The 23,407-nt window shown below is 34.5% G+C and overlaps 1 protein-coding gene across 3 annotated transcripts in view; it reads right to left on the bottom strand.

Moving 5' to 3' along the window:
* Positions 1-23,407, bottom strand: part of Sap130 (Sin3A-associated protein 130) — a 59,948-nt gene that overhangs the window by 17,132 nt on the left and 19,409 nt on the right. For 2 of the 3 annotated variants that reach the window (XM_081768496.1, XM_081768497.1), the window contains 11 exons: positions 22,320-22,458; positions 21,298-21,436; positions 20,180-20,350; positions 18,407-18,524; positions 12,794-13,023; positions 12,241-12,365; positions 8,753-9,163; positions 7,818-7,968; positions 6,792-7,106; positions 4,338-4,568; positions 1,975-2,067 (listed from right to left, as the gene is read on the bottom strand). In XM_081768496.1, the coding sequence (XP_081624622.1) occupies positions 1,975-2,067; positions 4,338-4,568; positions 6,792-7,106; positions 7,818-7,968; positions 8,753-9,163; positions 12,241-12,365; positions 12,794-13,023; positions 18,407-18,524; positions 20,180-20,350; positions 21,298-21,436; positions 22,320-22,451 (2,116 nt within the window). In that variant the 5' untranslated portion in view covers positions 22,452-22,458. The remainder of the gene's footprint in view (positions 1-1,974; positions 2,068-4,337; positions 4,569-6,791; positions 7,107-7,817; positions 7,969-8,752; positions 9,164-12,240; positions 12,366-12,793; positions 13,024-18,406; positions 18,525-20,179; positions 20,351-21,297; positions 21,437-22,319; positions 22,459-23,407) is intronic. The other variant, XM_081768498.1, reaches the window with a different exon arrangement.

Below are 23,407 nucleotides of genomic sequence, written 5' to 3'. Positions count from 1 at the left end.
AAAGATTTCAGCTATTTGAACTTCGCTGCTTTTATTGGTTGTTAGCTGTGTATTTCAGTTTCAAAGTGATGCTCAGTTCTGAAACAGCCAGTATTGTACTCCCATGTTGTCTACCAAACTAACTTTTAATTACAACGAACATAATACTTATTTAACACCTCCACTACATGAAGTAATAATCCAGGATAAGCAATGACATTCATTGAACACGTAAGGAAAAACATGGGATAGCTCATGGTTGCAGTCACTTAAATATACCATTGCTAATTAGGTGAACGAGGCCTTTCAAACGGACAGATGACTATTAATCATTAATTTCCACATATAACCCTGAGAGTGAGCCAATTATTGCAGTGAATTTTTCCACTATTAACAATGGTAACTTTTAAAGTGAAATTAAAAATAACTACCGTTATAGTATATAAAATAACGCTAAATCGAGTTTTTATTCTTGCTTACACTAACAAAACTCTCTACTTATCTTGAATTGAAACCCTGTTAAAGAATATTATATGGATTTGGATGAAAGTTGACCCATTCAACTTCGGAGAATTAAATCTTGTTAGAAAGGAACAAAATACGATTCAATTTTGAATTAAAACAAGTATCTTAAACAACAAAAGATTTAGTTTTGTTTGATCTACTACCGTTTACAAATAAGAGTACAGCGTTCTTTAAAGACAAGTGAGTTACGATTTTTTTTTTTTAAGAACAATACTATCTTCAAAACTTGATTGATCACTTTCTGTATTTTTTCTTATATTAATTTAAGGTATGTAATTTCATTCTTAATGTAATCCATTTTATCTTTTACCAAATATAACCTTCCTTATTCTGTCTTTTCGAAGATATGTTCTTGAGCGAAATATCAACGAATTATCAATAAAAGTTAATACAAAATTGCATGGTTAAGTTACGATTCAAAAGATGGGAAACTTTTAGATTAAAAACGTTCATATAACTCTTCTCTCGGGCTTATAGCCAATCTTAATATGAATGTTTTTTTTTTTTTCCTTACTTTTCTTCTCTTGAGTGCTTTCGCTATCTCGATCATCGGGGCGAGAAAATTCTACTAACCATCTTTTACCAGAAACTAAAGTAACAACAACCACTATCTACTCTTGTTTATGGCTACACAGTTTCTTGTTTGTTTATAAAATAACTACTTTCCGCATGTTCACTGCAAACGTAATGTATTGAGTCAAAAGAAATTTTCCTTTTGCAGCTTTAAAATAATATATATAATTCGGGGAATACAAAGAAATTAGGAAAATTTCTCGGAAATTTTTGTTCTTTGCCTCCCCTTGGTACCTGTACAACAGGTACACCAGAATATATTGAATCTTCTAGTCTATATTCTTGAAAAGTTTCATTGACATATGGTAAGTAGGTATGAAGATACAGAAGTTCTCTAATTAACGATAGTATGGAGATCAATAAATAAATATATAGAGAAAAATAAAATGAAAATTCAGAAAGCTTGTATCCTAAATACTTTAAGTTAATGTTTACACATCACTCATTATCTTTAGAATAAAACAGTCTTCCGAGTGATACCAAAAATATGCATAACGAGACAAATTCTGGGAATTGTCCTATTAAAAAAGTATCTGTGAAAAAAGGTACAAAAAAAATTCTACATCTCCTAGACTATACATTTGCCAAATTTCGTTGATGTATGCTAGTGGATACGAAGATAAAAGTTTCCGAACAAAGAAATATTTTTGTAGCAAATATGACTTTTGAGAGTCTATGATCACTCTACTTATAAAAAGGGTTACATATCCCGTATTTGTATACCAGTCGAACACCTTTTTGAGGCCATATAGTAAATCACTGATTTTAAAATATGCTTAAAACATGCATAGTTAAACAAGTATGCTTCAAAATTAAATACTACGCATTCAAAAAAATAGTATTTAAAGTATTTACACCATATAACACAAATCTAGAGAAAATTTTTATCAAACAAACCTTCCGTCATGTACGATGAATGTACTGAAGATCTTGAAGGGTCTACCACCATTACAGGATTAAAACGAACGGACGTACCACTAGCAACGATGCCTAAAAATAAAACAGGAAAAACAAAAATTGTCATTTCAAACCAGTTTTAAACGTTTGATATTTTCTCAATACTTAATTCTTCTAAGATATCGCATTTTGTGTCAAAAATTACAGCTACATATTAGATACTACACTAGTTAATATAGTAAACTAGAGACTTTTTGATCCACACACACCAGTGTGCAAATATTAAGGCTGACAGTAAGTTTTGTATGCTATCAGTCCCAAATGGGATATATTGGTGAAACTTGAATCATATATAGAAAGTAGTGCTAAATTATGATACAGGAAACAACAGAAAGAAACACGTGTGATTAGAAGAACAAAAATGGCACTTTTATGCAGAGGCAACACTGAAACCATTGCAGCTCATGATGCTCCTTTCCTTGACATTATAGAAGTCGAATGATTTAGTGTAGTCACCACGGACAGTGATGAACGCTCTGCAACGTGCTCTCATGCTAGTCACAAAGTTGGTAATGAGTGTAGTAGTATAGCACCCAAACATACTAGATTCAAGTCGTGGACAGGCACGCCAATCCGTTCGCTAAATGTCATCTCGTTCCAAGAGCACTGCCGCGTTATTTAACACGCCTTATCCATAAGGGAAAAGTTAGGGCCAACTGCATATGAACAGGGAATACAGTGCTACACGGTAAGGGTACGAGTTCTAAAACGTGTAAGGGTACCAGCCAATATGCCCATGCAATTTTATGTCTCCCCACACAAAAACACCGAACCATCAAAATGATCGCGTTCGACAATATTCCCGGGTTCACTGCATGTTCTCACCTCTCGTCAAGTGAGTAAACGTCCAGAATCAGTACTTAATCTGCTTTCATCGGAGAAGAAAACGTGACCCTACTCCACCTCGGTACAAATCTGATGTTCTTGGCACCACTTCAAACAGGGCCGCCGATGTGTGGGTGTCAACAGAATATAACGTAATGGTCGTAGAACAAAGGGACCCCCATGTAGTCTACGTGCCACTGTGAAGCGTGAGATTGGGCGACTTACAATCCTCTTAGATGTGTTTGCAATTGCACTCGTTTGACGTCAGCTCTTGCCTGTTTCACTATGCAGCATAGTCCTCTGCTGTAACTGACCGTGGTTGACTATCATCTTTCCTTCCCACAGCATTGCCTATGGTGCTTCTCATGCATATGGAACAACGTTGTGAGCCACACTCGTCACACTTCTGCCTGTTTCCTGACGATTCTTCCCCGAATGAATTCACTCAAATGTCTCCAGGTCATGTAACACCACCACAATGCATCTTACTAGTTCTTCGACTGACACATACTGTGTTGTTTTTCATTCGACTCTTCGTGTTGGGGAAGTAGACCCATTCGAATTATGGTCACGCTATGAAACGTCTTGTTCTCCCTGTGCAAGTGTGTGAGACCTCTGGTAACATCCTGCCGGACTTTCAATCATTCCTATCGACTACGTAATATTTTGTTACTTTATCTATCTCGTTCTTAAATTTTGCACACCAGTACGTATAGCTATCTTTTGAATCTGGTATATTATCCAAGTTCGAAATAGCATTTACGAATTACACACACATATATAACTAACCATTTACTTTGAACTTCTTGCTTTAAAGTAGAAGACGCGCGTACCGAGGATAAAGGGAAACATGCCTTTATGTATTACAGAATCCTATAAAAATTCTGCGAAGCAACACAAACTTTCAAAGATTTGATACTTATATTTTCTGGAATGAGTCACCAATGGGGTAAGAGTTGCATCACTCCTCTAATCTAAAATTCCGCACATAGAAAAGATTCTCTCATGTTATAAATGTTCGTACAAGTATAGCTATCAACTATTTAACAATCCCATTTAAAATTATCTTATATACGTACAACTCATACGTATATGTGCAATTTAGAGCTTATAAGGATGCACATCAATCAGCTCAAAAACTTAACGAGTCTTAACTGGAGAAACAGTACGACTTTTAAATGCTTCATTATTCCTAAAGTATCTGACAGTGCGCAGTCGTAACTAGTTTTATACCTTTGGTGTGTCTGCTTGATAATTTTGCCTTTATGTCAAAGTCACTAAATTAATACTAACATTAACTTACATCTCCAGTTTAAGCTATATTAAGGGTACATAGCAAGTAACTTTACATTAAGGATAGTTGGAACACCAAGGAACGGGAAGAGAGAAGGTAATAATAAAACAGTATACGGTATACGAAGGACAATGGAAGGGAAGAATAAGGTTTTCCACACGAATCGCAATATCAAACTACTCACCATGCACTTGGTGGGTAGTTGTCCCTGGCCGAAGAGCAGGGGTGGAAGTGACAGTATAAGGACTAGTGGGTGTAAAAGGCCGCGCAACGAGAGAACTTCCCATTCCCACCTGTCCCACGTGATACCCGCTAGCTTCATAATAATACGCGGTAGCAGCAGGCAAAGTGTAGGTGGGTAAAGTAGTTGCTGTTCTTTCTACCGTGCCCGTCACTTGCGTTGTACCAGATGGTGCTGAAATAAACAAACAAACGCCATTACATACTATTTAGAAAAAATACAGTAGATCAGACCAGATTTTCAACAATTCATAAACCCCACACTTTCCATTATCCATACGCAACGATTATTTTTACACTGAAACGGGAATATGATATTGCTATAATTTTACGACAGAACCATATTCAGAAATCATGACTCCGTAATTTCTTTACGAAGATTAATATATTCACAGAAAAAACGCCGAAGGAGCATTTTTTGACGTTCTTAACAACTGTTGCAAGCGTACGTATAGGAATATCCTACTTATGAATGGATGAAAATGTCATTGTTATTATTATATGATGCATCAATATAAAAATTAAGAAACAGTTCAAGAAGTAATCCGGACTACATGAATAAACAAACAGTGAGGTTTGCGAATTATATAGTAAGAAAATAATAACTCTTGACATAACAATGTTCGCTCTTTCATATATATTTTTCAATTTTTTTTTTTTTTTTTTTTTTAAAGGTAAGTTTTTTATTCATATGACTATTGCTTAATTTCACAAACGATGGACGAATGACAGGAACCAAACTTGTGATATACTGCACATAGCATAATGACAAGTTCAGAACCTTATTCTTTTGCATTTATTCCAATTCCGACATGATTCCTTCACAATCACACTATTAACGCTCTGGTATGATATGTCGGAAACCCGGATTCAATTTCTGAAAGTCGTGCATTTTTCCCTTTGAATATCAGTGAATTCGCACCTATAGAAAAACTGGTGTTAAAAAAAAAAAAAAAAAATGAAGTCAATATGATCTTTTGCTAAAGGATTCATCAGCCAGGGAGGGGAAGCCGAAGGAAATAATAATTGGATAAAAATGGCTGAGAAATGTCCAAGTGGGCGCCAATTTCGAATGCTGGATCACGTGATGATGTTAACAGGCTGTAAGCAGATGGAATTTAATGCAAGATGATGAAACAGGTAAGTCGGTAAGAGAGCGTAAAAAAATAAAAGAATAATATAGGGAACACGGATTTTTTTTTAGTTTAACGTCACACATTTAGGTTTTTTAGACAAGAAGAGATGAAAGTGAAATTGATTTTACGTGCTCTTCCACCGTGAAGCGAACCCATAACCACCTGCACCAAAGCACATGCGCTAGCCAACCAAATAGAAAGGTTGTACTAAAAAAGAATTATGATTTAACAAAAGTGTGTGTAGTGGGCAGAGTATTGTATTAAAACGTTAAGACTAGGGGACAGATTCGCTGACAGAATGGAAATATATGTGCCTTGGAAGAATGAGGGTTAAAGATTCTGCGGATATTTACGTGGTCAAATATATGATTATGATGGTTGTACGTTCTCGGCTAGGTAGTATCTGTGACTTAATAAAAATCGCAAGAGGATTTAACTTCGCGAATTTACACGGCTTAGTGGGTGCATTTTAGAATGTAAATAAAGTTGGAAGAATCGCAACTGTCAGAGTAGTGGAAAGTGTATATTATCTTCGTGGTGGGGTGTTTGAAATCAAAATACATTCCATCGAATATACGAAGTGAGTTTTGCATCTGCGTTTCTGGTAGGTGACATTTGTTCTGTGAAGTAATGGCCATCTCATTTTTATTTTTCAGTAATATCACATAATAATAATATGTTCTTTTATGAAAAAATAAAGTAATAGAACATACACACACGAATGAATCGACACCACCTTAAAATAACTGCCCGACTGAAAAATATATACATGTATAATAGTAAGTTTTTAACTCTTTGGAGAACAGTGTTCCACCGTTAGATCATCTATTAGTACTAAATTATAGCAATTATACAACGCATAATGGTCTTGCATATGATGATTACTCCATTAGAATACAGCAAACATCATTATCATCGAAGTTGCTATTTGAATGCCGCCTATGTGTAATTGTTGGGAGAAACTAGTACGAAAGTAACAACTTGTTTCATCGTCAACGCTCGGGTGAACAAATAGCGACTACTAAACTACGGTGTTTACTCTATTCAAGACCTAGTAGCCCAATGGAGTAATCATCATATGCAACGAACCTATTGCTTAGCTTAAGCATAAATTTACTACTTTTGGCGCGTGCTAATCATAGTAATGTCTTTGGTTTTTAGTCGGTTTTAGTATTATGGTACTAGCTGTTACAGGTATGCTTATGTGCTTCAAAAGGTTAACCAAGCTCAAGGTCTAAAGAATGGGAATTCATTACACTTACCTGGTGAAGCTCTTTGAGGAGCCTGTATATAGACACTTGCTGGCACTGCCTGTGACTGAGCAACTACTTGCTGCTGCGGTTGCTGTTGCGACTGAGATTGCTGGGATTGAGCCTGAGATTGAGATGATTGTTGCTGCTGAATCGGAAGGGCAACCTCCGAAGTATTAATTTCCAGACCCCCTGTTCGCACGGCGGCCGGCAAAGGCTGTGGGTAGACTTTGGCAACAGGAATCGGAGTGGTGGGTGTAGCTGCTACCGTTACTGGACGTGTTGCTGCTATGTTTGCAGCCACAGTTGCTGATGCCGTATACGTAACTGGAATGAGAAAAATACACACATATATATAATGTACCTACAAATGCTACAAATGTTAGCTAACACTATTTACATTCAATAACAATTATCTGAGGACCACAACGCGATGATCTCTTTCAGTTTAATACGACTCATTCATGCAAATATATTCCTACGTACGTATATATATGAAGACAACGACTTTTTTATGATATATATATATATATATACTTACTTATCTTTAAGTCACGCATACCAAGCTTACCAAAAGCAATTATGCAAGTCATTGGACTATTCACGTAAGATATTATAATGTCAATTTATTAACAGTTTCGAAATTCAGTTAATAACGCCCACTATTAGGATCGAGAACTGATCAAGTTTGAAAAAGTAACAAGATGAAACTTGGTGCGAATTAACATATTCCTACACTTTAACACACATAACATTCAAGTAAAAACATCAGCATTTATCTGAAAATAACATATACATATATATATATATATATATATATATATATATATATATATATATATATATATATATATATATATATATATATATATATAAAATGGTTGCTACAAAGTCCCTTGATTCCAAGACAGATACGATCTTAGTTTATCGGCACAATGTTGACCTCTTCCCCTTCCGCCTTCCTTTTTTCTCTCCACATTCTAACAAATTTAGGTTAACTAAAATTACGTGAACCTATACTCCCTTGGTCATACATACCGGGTCTTGTCACTATCGTCGTTATGGCTATTGCACTTGATTGAAGAGGCGAAATCGTGTGAATTGTCTGCTGTGGAGTTTTTTGTTGGACTGCACTAACAGGAACTTGCGTAATTTGTATAGACGGTCCATGAGCGGGCTGAGTTATAACCTGAAATATAGAAGTGGGCATTGTAACAATATCGAATTCCTCTCTATATATAAAGAAACTAATTTCAATTTACACGTGCATTCTGCAACAGAAGTCTTACAAATGTATGCTCACTTCAAGCACACACGAAGTTTACGCCTATATATTTAGGTTTTATAACTCGCCTGTGGGAAGATTCACAATCAGATATTCTGTGTAACACAATTTAGGCTTAAAACAAGGGGTTTTGATGTACACTCATGTCCAAAATTATTGTAGCATGTCTATAAATATGTTGTTGTAGGAATATAATTTGAGTTCGCCCTGTATTTCTTATAATGTTAGTATGTGTATAATCGGCAAAGACATGTATGTGGCAAATTTCATGTTTTAAAAAAGTAAATAAGAACAATAAAACGAAAATAAAACTTTCTTGTCCATTTAGCAACATTTTGTTTTACTCATTCTAATTTATTTATTTACAATTCTCTTCCTATGAAATTTACCACAAATATACATTTTTCAATTATACATACAGTATCTGTAGTAAAAATGTCCTGCAAAAATCATTATCAAATCATATTCTTACAAGAAGACAGTTATAGATATGCGACAATCATTTTGGACATGAGTGTACCTCTACAAAAAAAGTTTTGAAAAAGTAGGTGCTATCTACACTTGAATCTAGTTATAATTTATTACTTAATTTAAATCTGTACACAAATGCATTTTTTCTTTCTTCAAGCATCTCGATATGGTATAATTTTGTCTCTGTTGTAGGTATTAAATGAAAATGTGAACATACCTTTGGCCCAACTGCTTGATGCGAGAGAGTTTGCCGCTGGGTACTAGTTCCAATATGGGTTCCTGCTTTTAATGGCAAAGTTGCACTTGTATGTACACTCCCAGTATTGGAGACCACCACAGGATGGACTGTGATGGGAACTGACATCACCCCTGCCGGCGCTATCGTTGATGTTGGAATGCTTGACACAGTGCTCACCGTCGTTACAGAAATTCTCGCCGAAGATGGAATGACTGCATGATTTGAGGTATGGGCAGGACTCGTGGAAGAGAAGTGACTGCTACTCGATGTCAAGGCTGTACTGTACGTTACAGGGGTTGGTGTTCTGGGAGGCATAATCTGAGCAATTGTCACAGCTGTTTGTACTGAGCCAGCTTGCTTGAAATAACTCTTATCAGGAGGAACATGTATCTATGAAAAAGAAAAATACTTTTACACTAAGTCATCCAAAGAGACTTGAACAAAACTAAAAATCACACTTCTCTCTTTGACAATGAAAGAAAATTCGAAAATACATAAAAGAAAGCAAAATCCGAATATCTTAGATACTTTTGCACCTGGAAAAACTCACGGACTGAACATAAAAACATACTCGGTTAGTAGATGAATCTATTATTTGTCACCCTAGCATATCCATTTTTCTTCTACGTTTTAATCCTATCAATACAATCCAATTCTGCATTGTTTTATGACATTTTGCCAACTAAGAGTCGAATCTATGACAAAAAGAATCTGTTCAAGATCGATCAGTTTTATAGACGTTATATTTTGTTCACAGCTTTTCACCTCCAGCTGAAATTAACTGAGCAGGAATTTTATCCACACCCAAAGATTTATATTCCTTTAATTTCTTTATATCAAATTTTATTTCTGTTCGGTTACGCTCTGGAATATACGGTTCTGCTGTATGCACTTCACTTTCTTGACGTACATTATTTTTTGGCTGGGTGTAGAGCAAAATGTCAAAAGAAATCTTTCCATCTATTCAAAACACTATCTGTATCCATGAAAACTGTTCCGTTTGCTTTCTTTAATATATGTGCAGGAGGTTGACAGCATTTCTTAAATTCGTTGATGTCCTGAATAATTTTGCTTTTACTATTATCTTCAAGCTCAACAATTTTAGCTTTTAAGTTTTTTTTTGTTCTAAAAGTTTTGGAAGCTTACCGCCTAATATCAACGAAATTTTGTGCAGCTCTGATGTTTGAATTTTGTACCCAACGCACTTTTACATGTTTTCTTCTCTTTGCTAGTTTAGTGTACTCCTAGTCGAACCACTGTTCCTAAGTATTTCTGCGGGCTTCATTTTCTTATTTTCTGAAATGTTAATGCTATCTCTAATTTAAAGCCACGTATCCTCAACAGTAGTACATTCCAAATTTCTAAAACCGAAAATCTATTCGACACTTCAATCTGGTATTCCCGTCTCGCCTGATCCTCTTCTAATTTCTTTAAATTAAACTTCTCCGTTTCAGATGCTGAAGATTTCCTTTTTCCAACGACAATCTCTCAATCGCTGCTAGTGGTCAGTGTCACAGTTAGCTCCTCTAACCGTCCGAACATCAGTTATGATAGACTGTCTTCTACCTACTAAAACGTGGTCCAAGTATAACACAAAAAAAGAGTGAAAAAGTGACAGGACCGTGACTCGAACCTGGGAAGTCCCGCAAACCTGTCGATGCGTTAACTACTATGCCACCCAGTCCGCTTTCCAGAACAGCCACTTACTCTTTCACTCTTGAGGTCGGTGTTCTCAAGACGGTATATAGGAGGTTCCAAGTTCCAGTCCGGGTCCCGTCAGTCACTTTTTCATTCTGTCTGTTATAGAATTCGCACCTATCTAGTATCTGCTGTGTTTAAAAAAATGTTGTTCCCTTCTTTCATTAATATGTATGAAATCACAAGCGTCATAAGGTGCTCGGTATATGGACACAGGAGTCTGTTGTACAATCCATGTGGTCCGAGATAAGAGCTCAGACCTTGCGAGTGAGTGGCTGTTTTGGGTTGCGTAAGTTAGAGCATCAGCACGGTATGCCGAAGGTACCGGGTTTGAATCTTGGTACAGTCACTTTTTCATTCATTGTCATAGAATTCGCACCTATAGAGAATCTGGTGTGTAAAAAAACGGCTGTTTCCTCCTTTCATTAGTATATGTGGTATATTTATAAATGTCACAATGTGGAAATTTGATACTCTTCACGACAAGGTTTTTAGACGTTGCAAAGTTTTAGGCGTTGCGAGTCTAGCGCCGTTGTCATTACTTTCCTTATGCAGACTTTCGTTTCCTACCATCGGTTTGAAAATGTCCTCTCGTCCTATCTTCGCAATGAAATTCCATAAAAGAATTTTCATATGGTATTGCGGGAGTTGGTTAAATACACGTTCTACTTCTTTAAATAAACTGTCCTTTGTATCATCGTAAAAACTGAACGCATTCATACATAAAATCAAATGTTTGGATAAAATCTTAAGGATGGATATATACAGTGAGACTATATTGGGAACATTCTCTAGTAATATATAAACTGTCTTAACCATATCAACACAAAAAGTACATGTCAAAATCTTCAGAAGATTGTGCTGATATATGAATTTAAGGCAGCATTTAATTAACCTATCAGTTTACGAAGCCCCTAAAGGATTACAAGAAGTACTAAGTGGATGAACTGGTGAGCCGATGGGATTACAAAGTGAGAAGTAATTGTGACCGAACGTATTTCGGTAAGGTAATAAAGGATACAGAAACAAGGGTAAAGGAACGCATTAAGGACATTACAGATAATAACTCAATTGTCTCGGGAATATCTAAGCATTTGTGTGATTCTATACATTCCATTAAAGATGTAAACATTCTATACGAAACTTCAATGGAGAAAAAAATACATATTCGAATCATATTATATTAGAACGAAAAATCAGAAGTTGAAACTTAGATAAAGGAAATCTGGCAAGCAAGAAGAGTACCTAGTTAGAGCCAGCTACTGAGTAGGACCTACAAATAATTGCAAACAGGTAACCGATACAATCGCCCCGAAAAAAATAAATTACTGTGCAAGTACGTACACAATTTCCTCAGTCCTTCATATATGTTAGCATCTTAATTATACGACGAACTTTATAAAATAGTACTAATTACGAATTAAAAAGGTGAAAATATTATAGGACAGTCCACTTCTAATTATTTTAACCAGTTTTTGTATCTTAAGAATTTTGCAGAACTTGAATATAACTCATGTGTCAACTTATCTTTCAATGAGAGAATTCAGCTGTATTTAGAATGTTTTTGCGTCATGCTTCTTTTGTTTTTGTATACTTCTTAGTGTTTTATATAAAATGGAAGATCAACACACAGACAACTCAAAATTCAATAATACTGAATGAAATCGTTGAACTGCACCTTTCTAAGGCGTTACTAATTTTATCAATCAAAGTAATCAACACACAAGATTATATAATAGTTGGCAAAAGTGTTAAAAATCCAAATTTACCTGGGTTATATGTTGGGCCATGGGCTGTGTTGTTAATATAGGCTTTTGAACAGTAGTTTGCATCAGTCCAGTTCTCGAAGTATCTGACTGTATTCTATTCTGTGGCGTTATGGCCCTTGTTGAAACTGAAAAAACAAGAACAGTTTGAAATTTTCAAATCTTTCCCTAAAATACATCTTAACAATGCAAACTTATATTTAAAAACTTTGTCCATATCGTTTATTTATAAATATGATATTCAGAGATAGGAATATAACATAATATAATGATTTGAAACTGGGATAGAAGAACGTAACAAAGTTGGCAGTATTATCTAACAAAGGGATAAAATATTTAGTGTATACATCCAGTCTATTACAGCATTATAAAACACTTAAGGATTTGAAGTAAAAAATTAGTATAAAAGCCTTTAACAACATACGTTAATGAAAAACCATTTAAAAATTGAATTTTTAATTACGAACTTGTTCACGAAAGTGAAATAAAAATTCCAACAAAACTATTTGTATAACCGAAAAGAAACTTTTAATTCATAAGTACATGCTATACTTACCTGTCATCGACGCATTTCTAACTTGGGTGTATCCAATGGTTGTTATAGCAGAGGCTCTGGCAGGTGCAAGAATGGGGCCAGGGGAAGAGCCTTTCGCCGTACTCATGCTTGTAGAGCCTGAGCTACAAGCAGTGGATATCCATGTGGTTCCAGCAGGTACAACTGATGCAGCTGGGCTTGCTGCGCGTTGGGATAATGTAGGAGCCGTTGCTCGCAGACTTGAGGTATAACTGAAAGCAAAAACATTCAATGAGAACTAAAACTGATTAACACAGTAACATAGAAAAGAAATTACAACTTACTCAATATTATCAATGGGAGATTAGGGAACTACGGAAGGGTCCCAAGATAACTGCTCACGTACAATTTACAATTGAAATTAAATATTGCACTTTAACTTCTCATGATTATGCCCTATATGCTAAGGGAGACAATGATTAAGGCAAGTGAATGATGAAAGAACTGGTGGAATGAGAAAGTGGGAGGAAACAACAGTACCGAGAAAACATACTGACACAATGCTGTCTACAAAACTTACTTGGCCGAGAATCGAACCAGGGAACCAGATATAAGCGCTCTAATCTGACCAACCATGCCTCCTACAATTTACAACTGTCTTATGTATTTAGAGCAATTGATGAAATTTTATTTGTAAAAGTTTTAGAAATCAATATCAAAATAAGTTCTGCACATTTTTGGAGACATAAAATACTACCGATACTATATTTTATGTATATCACAGAACTTGTATTTTTATTTTTAGACTACAAGTGCACCGAAAAATTTTACGAAAATCTACCAACGAGATGCGAATTTTTTCCACCAGTAATAGAAAAATGCAACAATAATGTAATACAACATGTCCTTACAACTACAATACTCACGAATATCCCATATTTTATTTGTCAGTAATGTTATTTTCATCCAGTTTTAGGATTCAAAATTAGGCATCCTACGAATATTTTTGCCAACTGCTACTATCATAGAAATATTTAGTGAAATTTTCTTAGTCTAGCAGAAATACCGCTTTTAAATCGCCAGAAATAAGATTAATGGAAAATTCTGCATGTTGACCCGGAAAATTCGTGGACAGGATTCCGAATGCACTGGCGTTCCGAAAATCTCCCCTCAAATGCCCCTTTCGCTCCAACGGTTCGAAATCACCTTCATCACATTAGAATCCGCCATATTAACTTGTTCAAGTGCATCAGATCTATTTTGATACCAATTAACTCATTCGCTATCACTGCAACATGTGTGTCCCATCGAAGGTTCTAGTAAAACCAGAGGTAATTTATTGCATGCTTCTGTAACGCATCAATGTCCTAATGAATCATCTGTAGGAGGATCAATTTCATCTGTCACAGATGCATCATACGGAACTGTTTATTTTGAATATAATGATTGTGTAATTGCCACTGGACTCAAGCGATCAACATGAACATTTTTCGTAATCATAACCAATTGAGAGTTCTTTTCTACCAATACATATTATAAATATAAATACAGAATGAACATTCATTCCACTACTACTGGAGCTCCAAGCAAATTACACATGTTCCATTCCTATCATAGTTCATAGAATAATAATAATAATAAACTGTGCTCACCACATCGAATTTGCCTCGCAACCCTTAAGGATGTAATTTCCGAATATTCCTCTTCTGTTTATTAAAAATTTCTCATATATTACGCTTCTTATCAGCTCCACTATACTGAATTCATTCTTCATCCATCAAGTTTAATTTTCAAAATACGTCCAAGTGAATGATATATTTATTGTGAGTAACCAAAAGCATTTACATATAATATTTCGTGCCATATCTACAATGCTGAGACCATTCTACTGAATTCAACTCTTTCCGCTCCGATGCACAATTTCTTAAATTAGTACAGAGCGATCTAAAAGTCCCCGAACCCAAACTTTTTTTTTTTTTTTTTCGGTAGCTATTACGAGAAGGTAAATATTTCTGTGTAAACTAATTTGCTAGGGTCTTGGCTATACACGACGCAAGTGACGGCGCTGGGGACTGGTGCTAGCAATCGTGGCGAAGAAATAAACCACATAAAGTGCTGTCAGCAAAATACTTATGTACAAATGAATGAACATTCGTATGTGGGGTATCAAAAAGTTCATATATACCAAATTTGTTTCTCTATGTCGCAAGGATTATCAAACTCTTTCCTTTATCCACCTTGTTCACCGTACTGATTTTGCTTTTCCTTGTCAGGATCCTTCGGGATAGAATATCTAAAATTAGTATAAGCGATGTTTAGTGTATGTCGGAAAGTTTCTTTATGTTAAGTTCCTTGATGTGCAACCCGAGAGTTCAGAAAATCTCCCTTTGTATCCGCAATATTGAATACATACAAGTAGACTGCATATTAATGTAATGTGTACTTAAAATGTCTTATAACGTCACGTCTCCTGGTTTTATGGTTAATTGCTGAAAAAGTAAATTAATAATCCGTAAGATATGCGTAAATGGCTTAATGATGCGTTGATAGATTTGGAGTTTAGCATTAATTTTAGCACCGAGGCTATATGAAACATGGACTTAACACAATCCGAACCACATGAGCTCCCATTGGAGAATGGAACCTCGATTCACCGCGCCGAAGACCCGTACGCTAACTATACAGCCACCCTCCATTTAATGATGTATCTATATAAATAAAAATAAGAGTGATCTTGTTATTGTATCACAGAAAACGAACAGTTTGAAGTGAATTTTGACATAGTACCTACTTTCTTTTTTCAAGTAATTTAGATTAAGTTTCGGTATTCTAATAGGGGAGAGGTAGTTTAAAAAATTATGCCAAAACTAGGATATCTCACGAGTCCTTCGGAACTCGGTACATTGATTTCTCATTAAAAATAATAGTACACGTATCCCAGACATTTCGAAAATTACTGTAAGTTGAAAAGGGGTGGTGGTGCCAATTCATTCTTCTCATTCAAATCAACTTTGTCTTGTATCACAGGAAAAACGGTTGACCTGTTTGTAACGAATTTTCACCTAGGACTTGGGTCGAGCCGGAATTTTATTACGTCATTTTCATTAAAATACGTATCTTAGGTAGGGGGAGGGGAATTAGAAACATATGCTAAAAACAGCATCTCATGAGCCAGCCTTGTAGAAAGTTTTGTAGTAAGATATATATAAAACTTATACGAATATATCTTTCAAATATTTTTCATCAATCTATTCTACCCGTGCAAAAACCGGGTATTTCAGTTAATAAGACAACGGTAACCTATTAAATTCCAAAGATTTCACTGTCTCTCACATCAGGCTATTGTGGTAGGGCTATAATAGCCAGTCTTTTACACATCTTGATCATGCTAGTGGTCAGTTTGTAGATTAAAAACGTGATGACTAGGGACCGGATGTTAGGCAAAATGCCTATTCTTTAATATAAAAGATATGGTCAAAAATAACGTTTTAAAGTTTATATGGTGGGTGATGGCTTCAATTTAAGCCAATTTTATTTTGCCTATTTCACCCCTTCCTGCCTAAATAATTGTTTTAGTGCTTAATGTTGTCTATTCTACGCATTTTCTTCATAATAAGACTTTACTGGGGAAAATATATATAATTTAGTATTTCAAGATAGTATTCCGCCTCTTCCGAGAAATATAGGTGCTATTTGTAGTGGCAAGATGCCGTAAAACTTTGGACTGCTATGTGTACTAATGAAGTTCTGTAAAACTTTGGACCCTTGTGTGTACTGATAAAGTGTATAAAATGTAGACTGTTACGTGTAGTGATAAAATGCTGTATAGAATGCATTTACCAAATATACATGGAATACAGTTTCTGCATTCTTTGAACATTATCTATGACTTGAATTTATTTTTTTATTGTATTGAGTATTTATCTTCACTATTTCGAGTTACATTTTAGTGCCTATATTTTAAATTGTAAGTGCCTCTTTGCCTGCCTATTTTCTAGGTTCTTAATGCCTAAACATCCGGTCTCTAGTGATGACAAACTTACACGACTCTTCAATGAAGGCAGATAAATGTTTAACTGAAATCGGTTTAGTCGTCATTGATCTCCATGACAGCCAAACGTAAATACATCCCATGTAGAATAATTACGAAGACTTCAATAACCAAGCGAAAATAGTATACTAATAACTCTCCCACTGACTTAAACAGCTCAGTACTAATTTCTCTTGCAGGTAAAATTAGACAAAAATATACAGAACAAGTAGCGCGAAGTTTAACACATTATGTACTTTAGTTTGTAAAACTTTGCACGACTAAGTTTGTATTTGATCCAACTCATCTGCAAGAAAACAACGGAAATTTCTACGACATTGTAATTTACAGCATTATCTCAAAATTCTTACTATACTCCGTGTGCCATTATTAACATATCCTTCATAAGGCAAGCTTTTATCTTGGTAAACTACCAGGAAATTAAATGCTGAAATACAAACATATCTTATAGGCAATTCTGCACATCTAGAATCAAGAAACTCCACAAAAGATGCCAGAATAACAGGGGAAATTATTTAAAGGCGAATAGTTGATTCAATTTCACTTAGAGATGCAAAGGCTCAGAAAAAAAAAGTAATTTTCCACAGCTTTTTGCATGAAAATTTTGGGCTTTTAAAAATGTTAATAACAGCACGTCCCACCTTTCTTTTATCATTATAACACGAAAAAGACATTTAATTACTGCATTTTGAATATAATAATAATAATAATAATAATAATAATAATAATAATAATAATAATAATAATAATAATAATAATAATGAAAAAAATCTTTAATCTTAGTGAATAATTGTAGGACGTTTAACTTTATAGAAATAATGTTAACAATAATTGTACCGAAAATGTAACAAATTCGTTAAGTTATTATTTAAAATTTATTGGGATCGTTGATCCTTGACGATAAGCAAAGGCGCTATCCAAAAGTGTTATTTCAAACATTTTGACACATAACAGTAAAGAAAGTAGGAACTCTGTGAATAATTAAGTTTTACTACCGTGTTAAACTAACATCATACATGCAATGGCAGTTAAGGCTTTAATTTTGTAAACTGAACTCATATTTAGTTTCAACAGAATACTGTATCTGAATTTCAGAATAAAGCATTTCCTGAATGAAGGAGATATAAATGACATCTTATTCCAAAACAAAAATTGATTTCTATCTGTTTTTTGGTTTCTGGTATTTTTCTTGCTTGCCAGTTTGAATTTAGCAACTAGTAAAACATATAACAAGATTATAACTTCCACGCACTACATAGGATGATTAGGCAACAACACGGCATTTATATGATGGGTTGCATAATTTGCTCTTGCTGGCAACAATGCCAATTTGAGAATCAATCACGATAGCCAGTCCTGGATTAAACATACGATTCACGAGTATCTGATGATGTGAACACACTTTCTTAATTGTAGGATTCACTACAGGAAAACAAAAGTAGCGTTTGAATACGAAAATAATACGCCAAGAAAGTTACTATTTGCGTATTTTTTTCTTTCTTCAAAAAACTAGTCTTTTTTTTTTTTTTTTTCCTATTACCAATTTCACTACATCTCTTAGAAAAACAGATGTTATATTCTAATAATATAGCATATTAACACACCTTGATGTTGTCGATGAAACTGTTACAGCTCCTGATTGAAGAGTAGCTGCTCCAGGTCTTACAATGGGAGTTGCCACCGCGGAACGTGGTGCAGAAATATTGGCGACAGTTGCAGGACCTACAGAATGACAAACATGTATGAGAATAATACTGCAGATGGTTGTAAATAGGCAACCGAAATAACCGTTCCGGAAAAATTAAATTACACCGCAAATATGTAAGTTATTTCCTTAGTCTTATTTATTAAAGGATACATACTGTATGAAATTTAACTTAATATCAACACAAAATAAGTACCTACCGTCGCTGGAAATGATGTAAAAACTAATTAATTTGCCAATAACGACTATAATCAAATTTACTAACCTTAGACATATTCCTGTGCCGACCAAAACTTCTCAATATGTCGGAACAAAATATCTTATTGTCCTTCCTCAGTAGTGGAGATATTCTTATATCATCCAATTCAAAGAGTGGGTGACATCCTATAAATGTTGAACTCCAGTGAAACAAAATTCCAGTTGAAAGAAGTTTTGGTCTTCACAGGAATGTGTCTTAATATAGTAAATTTGATTATGATGTTAAAGTATGTTCCTTACGTTCTACAACCAATTACTACGAATAATTAGTATAAACAGGTTATCAACTCAATTTACTCCATGCATTCACTGCTCACTCATTAACTGTTCTATTGAAATGAATGACGACCAACAACATTGGATATAAAATAATATAGAACATTTCTTGTACACGGAATTTTATACGTTTAACTTTCTGCACCAAAGACATACGGTTAACAACTGCCATAGCCAAAGAAGCATTCAACAAGAAAATATCACTGCTAACTAGCAGAACTGAACTAAGGAAGAAGTTGGTCAAGTGCTATATATGGAGTATTGGACTGTATGAATCAGAGACGTGGACATTACGGAAATTAAAGAAATAGAGAACTTCTAAACATGGTGTTGCAGGAAGATGGAGAAGATAAAATGGACGGAGAGAGTAATAAACGAATATGTTTAAAACAGGTAGGAGAGAAGAGGCAGCTTTCAGCCAGCATTCTTCGTAAGAAGTCCAATTGGATTTGACACATCTTGCAAAGAAATTGTCTTCATACCGCCATAGAGGGAAAGACGGAAGGAAAGAGTAGTAGCAATAACATAACCGATCGATTACTTGAAAAACAGACGAAAATATTAGGAGTTAAAAGAGGAAGCTGAGGATCGAGAAACATGGAAGAAACATTTCCAGGCCTGAACCTCAGAAAGAAAAAGAAAAAAGAAGAGAAAACTCATTAGTCCCAGGATTTGCCAACAGGCAGAATACTTAGTAATAATACCTTAAAGTTAGAATTTATCTACTATTTCTTAATTCAAACATAGAATTACGTTAAATTTCATGCTCCTATATAACGCACAAAAGCAAAGGTCAATAATATATTCGATCCTTCCATCAATTATTTTAGATTTCCTAGATCATAGTTTAGTATTTTATTTATTTAACTGAATTTTCACATTAACTGAATAGTTAATATTAGTATGTTAAACGTTTTGCCACTGTTCTTTCAAAAGGAAGCTAAATGCCACGTCACATGCACCTCTTACACTTATATTTGATTTACAAGTTTAGCAGGAAGCTTAAAGTAGACAGTTGAAGTTGTCACAATTTGGAAAAGTAATTCCCTTAATTCACTGTACTGTCAACAGCTAAAAATTTTATGATTACAATACATATAAAATTAATAAAATACTAAAGCAATTCCAACATCCTTACCTCTAGGCACATGGAAGCTTGAAATATTGTGTGTTGCTGCTGAACCCGATTGCACCGCCAATGGCGTTGAGATTGACACATGGGTAGGACGAGACGACGAACTTGCAGCTTGGACCAAAGTTAAGGTAGTAGTCGACGGCTGCCGAGTAACTGCCAGGGCAACAGAATGACCTGATGTCAATAAACCTTCATTTAATCCAGAATGAGGAACTACACAAAACAAAATGCTTATAGTTAATACTAGATACTAAAAAAAAGCTATGCCTAATCACTGCCAGCATTATCTACTTCAGCTGGTCCAAAACAAGGCTGCTGCGGGCTGATATAACACGGCTAGCCATTTAATGGGAAGTCCTTAAAACTGGCTGCACAGTTTTGAATTGGAATTTTACTTACAGAACTTAAATGAAATGAAAATCTTAGAAATATGTATGTAAACAGGAAGCTGCGTTTTTCTTTTTCATCAATTAGTGGAAAAAACTTCAGCTATTTAAAATTGTCCTTAGGACAATACTCCCAAACATCTCTAAGTTTATTTGTCAAAAATGTTATCTAACCTCAAGATTCAAAATTAGGTATCCTATGAACATTAGTAATATTACGCTGAGAAAGAAACATATGTATTTTATATAATGATTTTCCTTGAGAATTCCACAATAAAATCACACTAAACTAAACATTTACGAAAACTTAACTATTTCCTTCTTTAGTACGAATTTAAGGAAACAAATTTATAAAAGTGCCTATTTGCAAAGGAATTTACACAAAAATTTTCACTTCAATATCATTTTATTATGTGAATTGTCAGAAGGGTCATTATAAACGGTACGACACATCCTATGGATAGTTCTGAATTCTTCGCCTGAGAAAAATATTTCCAGATATTAGGAGTATTTGAATAACTACACGACAATCACAGCTGCGGTCATTCGAAATTATTTTAACAGCGCTGTTACATTCCTGTAGGTAAAACTCAACATATGTGTAATACGAACTGGATATACAAAGACAGAACGCAACTGAAATCTGTAATACAACGTAACATGAGGAATTTACAGTATTGAAGTTCACTATGAAAATTTGCAGACTACTATATACGACTATTATCATGTACTTACGGCGTTTAAAAGAAGCATCTGCCGCTGTGACAACGTGAGTCGTGATGCCGACTGATCCCGAAGTACCTGCTCCAGAAACTGCATTTAGAGGTCGAGCTTTCACAGAGGTTCCAGAAGGACGCAGTTGTGCAACCTGTGCCTATAACACAAAATTACGAAGTTGTTCAGAGAAATTTGTGACACATCTTAATTCTTCTGTAAGTATTTCTTTCCTTGTTGGAAGAACCTCATACTATAGAAGTTCGTACACTTAAGTCCCCATTAACAACTCCGGATTCCGAGCGCAATACATAATGGAAAAAATCTTAGTAAAATATTGATTATATTTTAACATATTGCAAATTATGGCGTGAAGTTATTAACATATAAGGAATACAATTTGAAATCACAAATTTGCCAAGACTTCATTGTTAGTTACGTTGAAATATCAAAAGTCAACTTCATCACAAAATTCTACATCTGGTAAATCACTTTTCTTTGAATGTGTAAGGATTGCATTGGTCACTATCTTACTCTACTTTAGACACGTAAAAAAACTAACAAATATAAAACAATTTTTAGTTGAGAATCGCAGATCGCTAACTTTGCTGTTGTGAACAAAGTCTTATTCCCATGTAAAGATTCTCAACGCACGTTTTCTTTGATTATTCATTATTAGAACTGTAGTCTGTACTAATTATTCCCCAAATTTCATAAGTATAGTACTAACTATTCCACAAAATTTCATGTAAGTGTGATTCAAATAGTCTGCTGAAAAATTTAAGTCTGTTTTAATTAATACTAAGATTAACTACTGAATTATTTGACGCCTACGATTACAATATAGATGGATGTAATCATCTTGCCTCAATTACCAGCAAATTGCAAGTATATGATTAATTCAATTATGTTTTACACTAATCAACTGTGAATCTCAAAAATTTACCTTAAATCTCTATATGTAGGTAATTCTCAAATATTTTAACAGCTTCAATTTCCTTTTATCAATTTTTTTAGAATATTACGAATTCTTAAATACTTACTGCAGTTGTAGCTTTCACAGTCTCTGCAGATGATTTCATCGCTACTAACTTCGACGAAAATTCAATTCGATGCGGTTTCTGCGATACCTCTCTATTATCGCCATGAAAAGGAGGATGGCCTGTAGCACTCATCTTTGAACTAGAAGAAAGAAAAAAAAATCACAAAAATACGTCAATAAAACTCTTGAGATTATGTAGTTGATACATAGATGTTCTTTATCAGTGAGGTCTTAAGATTTAACGAAACACTTCGAGGTAAATTTTCGAATTTCATATACATTTAAAAAATGGTATTTCTCTTACAAAGGAAAACTGTTAAATGAACTTGATATAAAGGTCATAGCATCAAAATAGGACAAGATCACATATCAATCTATATTTTCACTATCATGAAAACCATGAATAATGGCAAAAAAGAATAACTTCTCAAGAGTATTACCTTCAATTCTAAGTTAAGTTGTGTTACAAAGCAGGTTGTCTACTAAAATTTCAAAATGAAATTTCGTGGCTTTTTCGTGACCTTTTCTTTACCAAAGCATAAAATTTCATAACATTTTCAAGTGCGAATTAGGCCGAATTTTCATACATGCGATAGAAGCATACTTTGGTTGCGATTTGGTAGCGTCTAAAGCCGACCAGAGACACTTTTGGTGGTAAATTTTGACGTTTTATAGAACAAAATTTTCCGATATGCAATTGTACAGATTAAAAAAAAAAACTAAATTTCGTGACTTTTTCATGACATTTGTGACCGATCGACACCCTGCAAAGCAGAAAATGTTTCTTTTTTAAAGGTTAACCAAAAGATTCTTTGTGATTTGAGTCTCATTATAAATACCTATCTCACATTTTTCACTTTAAATTCTGACAGAAATATCTGTATAACGAGACTAGATTAAATTGAAAAACATTAAATAACGTTCTTGTATTATAAACGTTCACGTCCATGTTTCTTTTAAAACAGTTTTCTTTTCTCCATTTCTTTCTTTTCTTTTATAGATTACATATTATTAGGAAATAAGCTCCATTGTTGATCTGGAAGTCTCGATTCCTAAATGGAGCATCTGAACTGACAAATCGATGGCTGA

This window comes from Thermobia domestica, chromosome 8 (assembly GCF_964235325.1).
Source record: "Thermobia domestica chromosome 8, izTheDome1.hap1.1, whole genome shotgun sequence".
Lineage (NCBI taxonomy): Eukaryota > Metazoa > Arthropoda > Insecta > Zygentoma > Lepismatidae > Thermobia > Thermobia domestica.
Note: the sequence above shows the minus strand (reverse complement) of the source record. Positions and strands in the feature narration are given on the sequence as shown.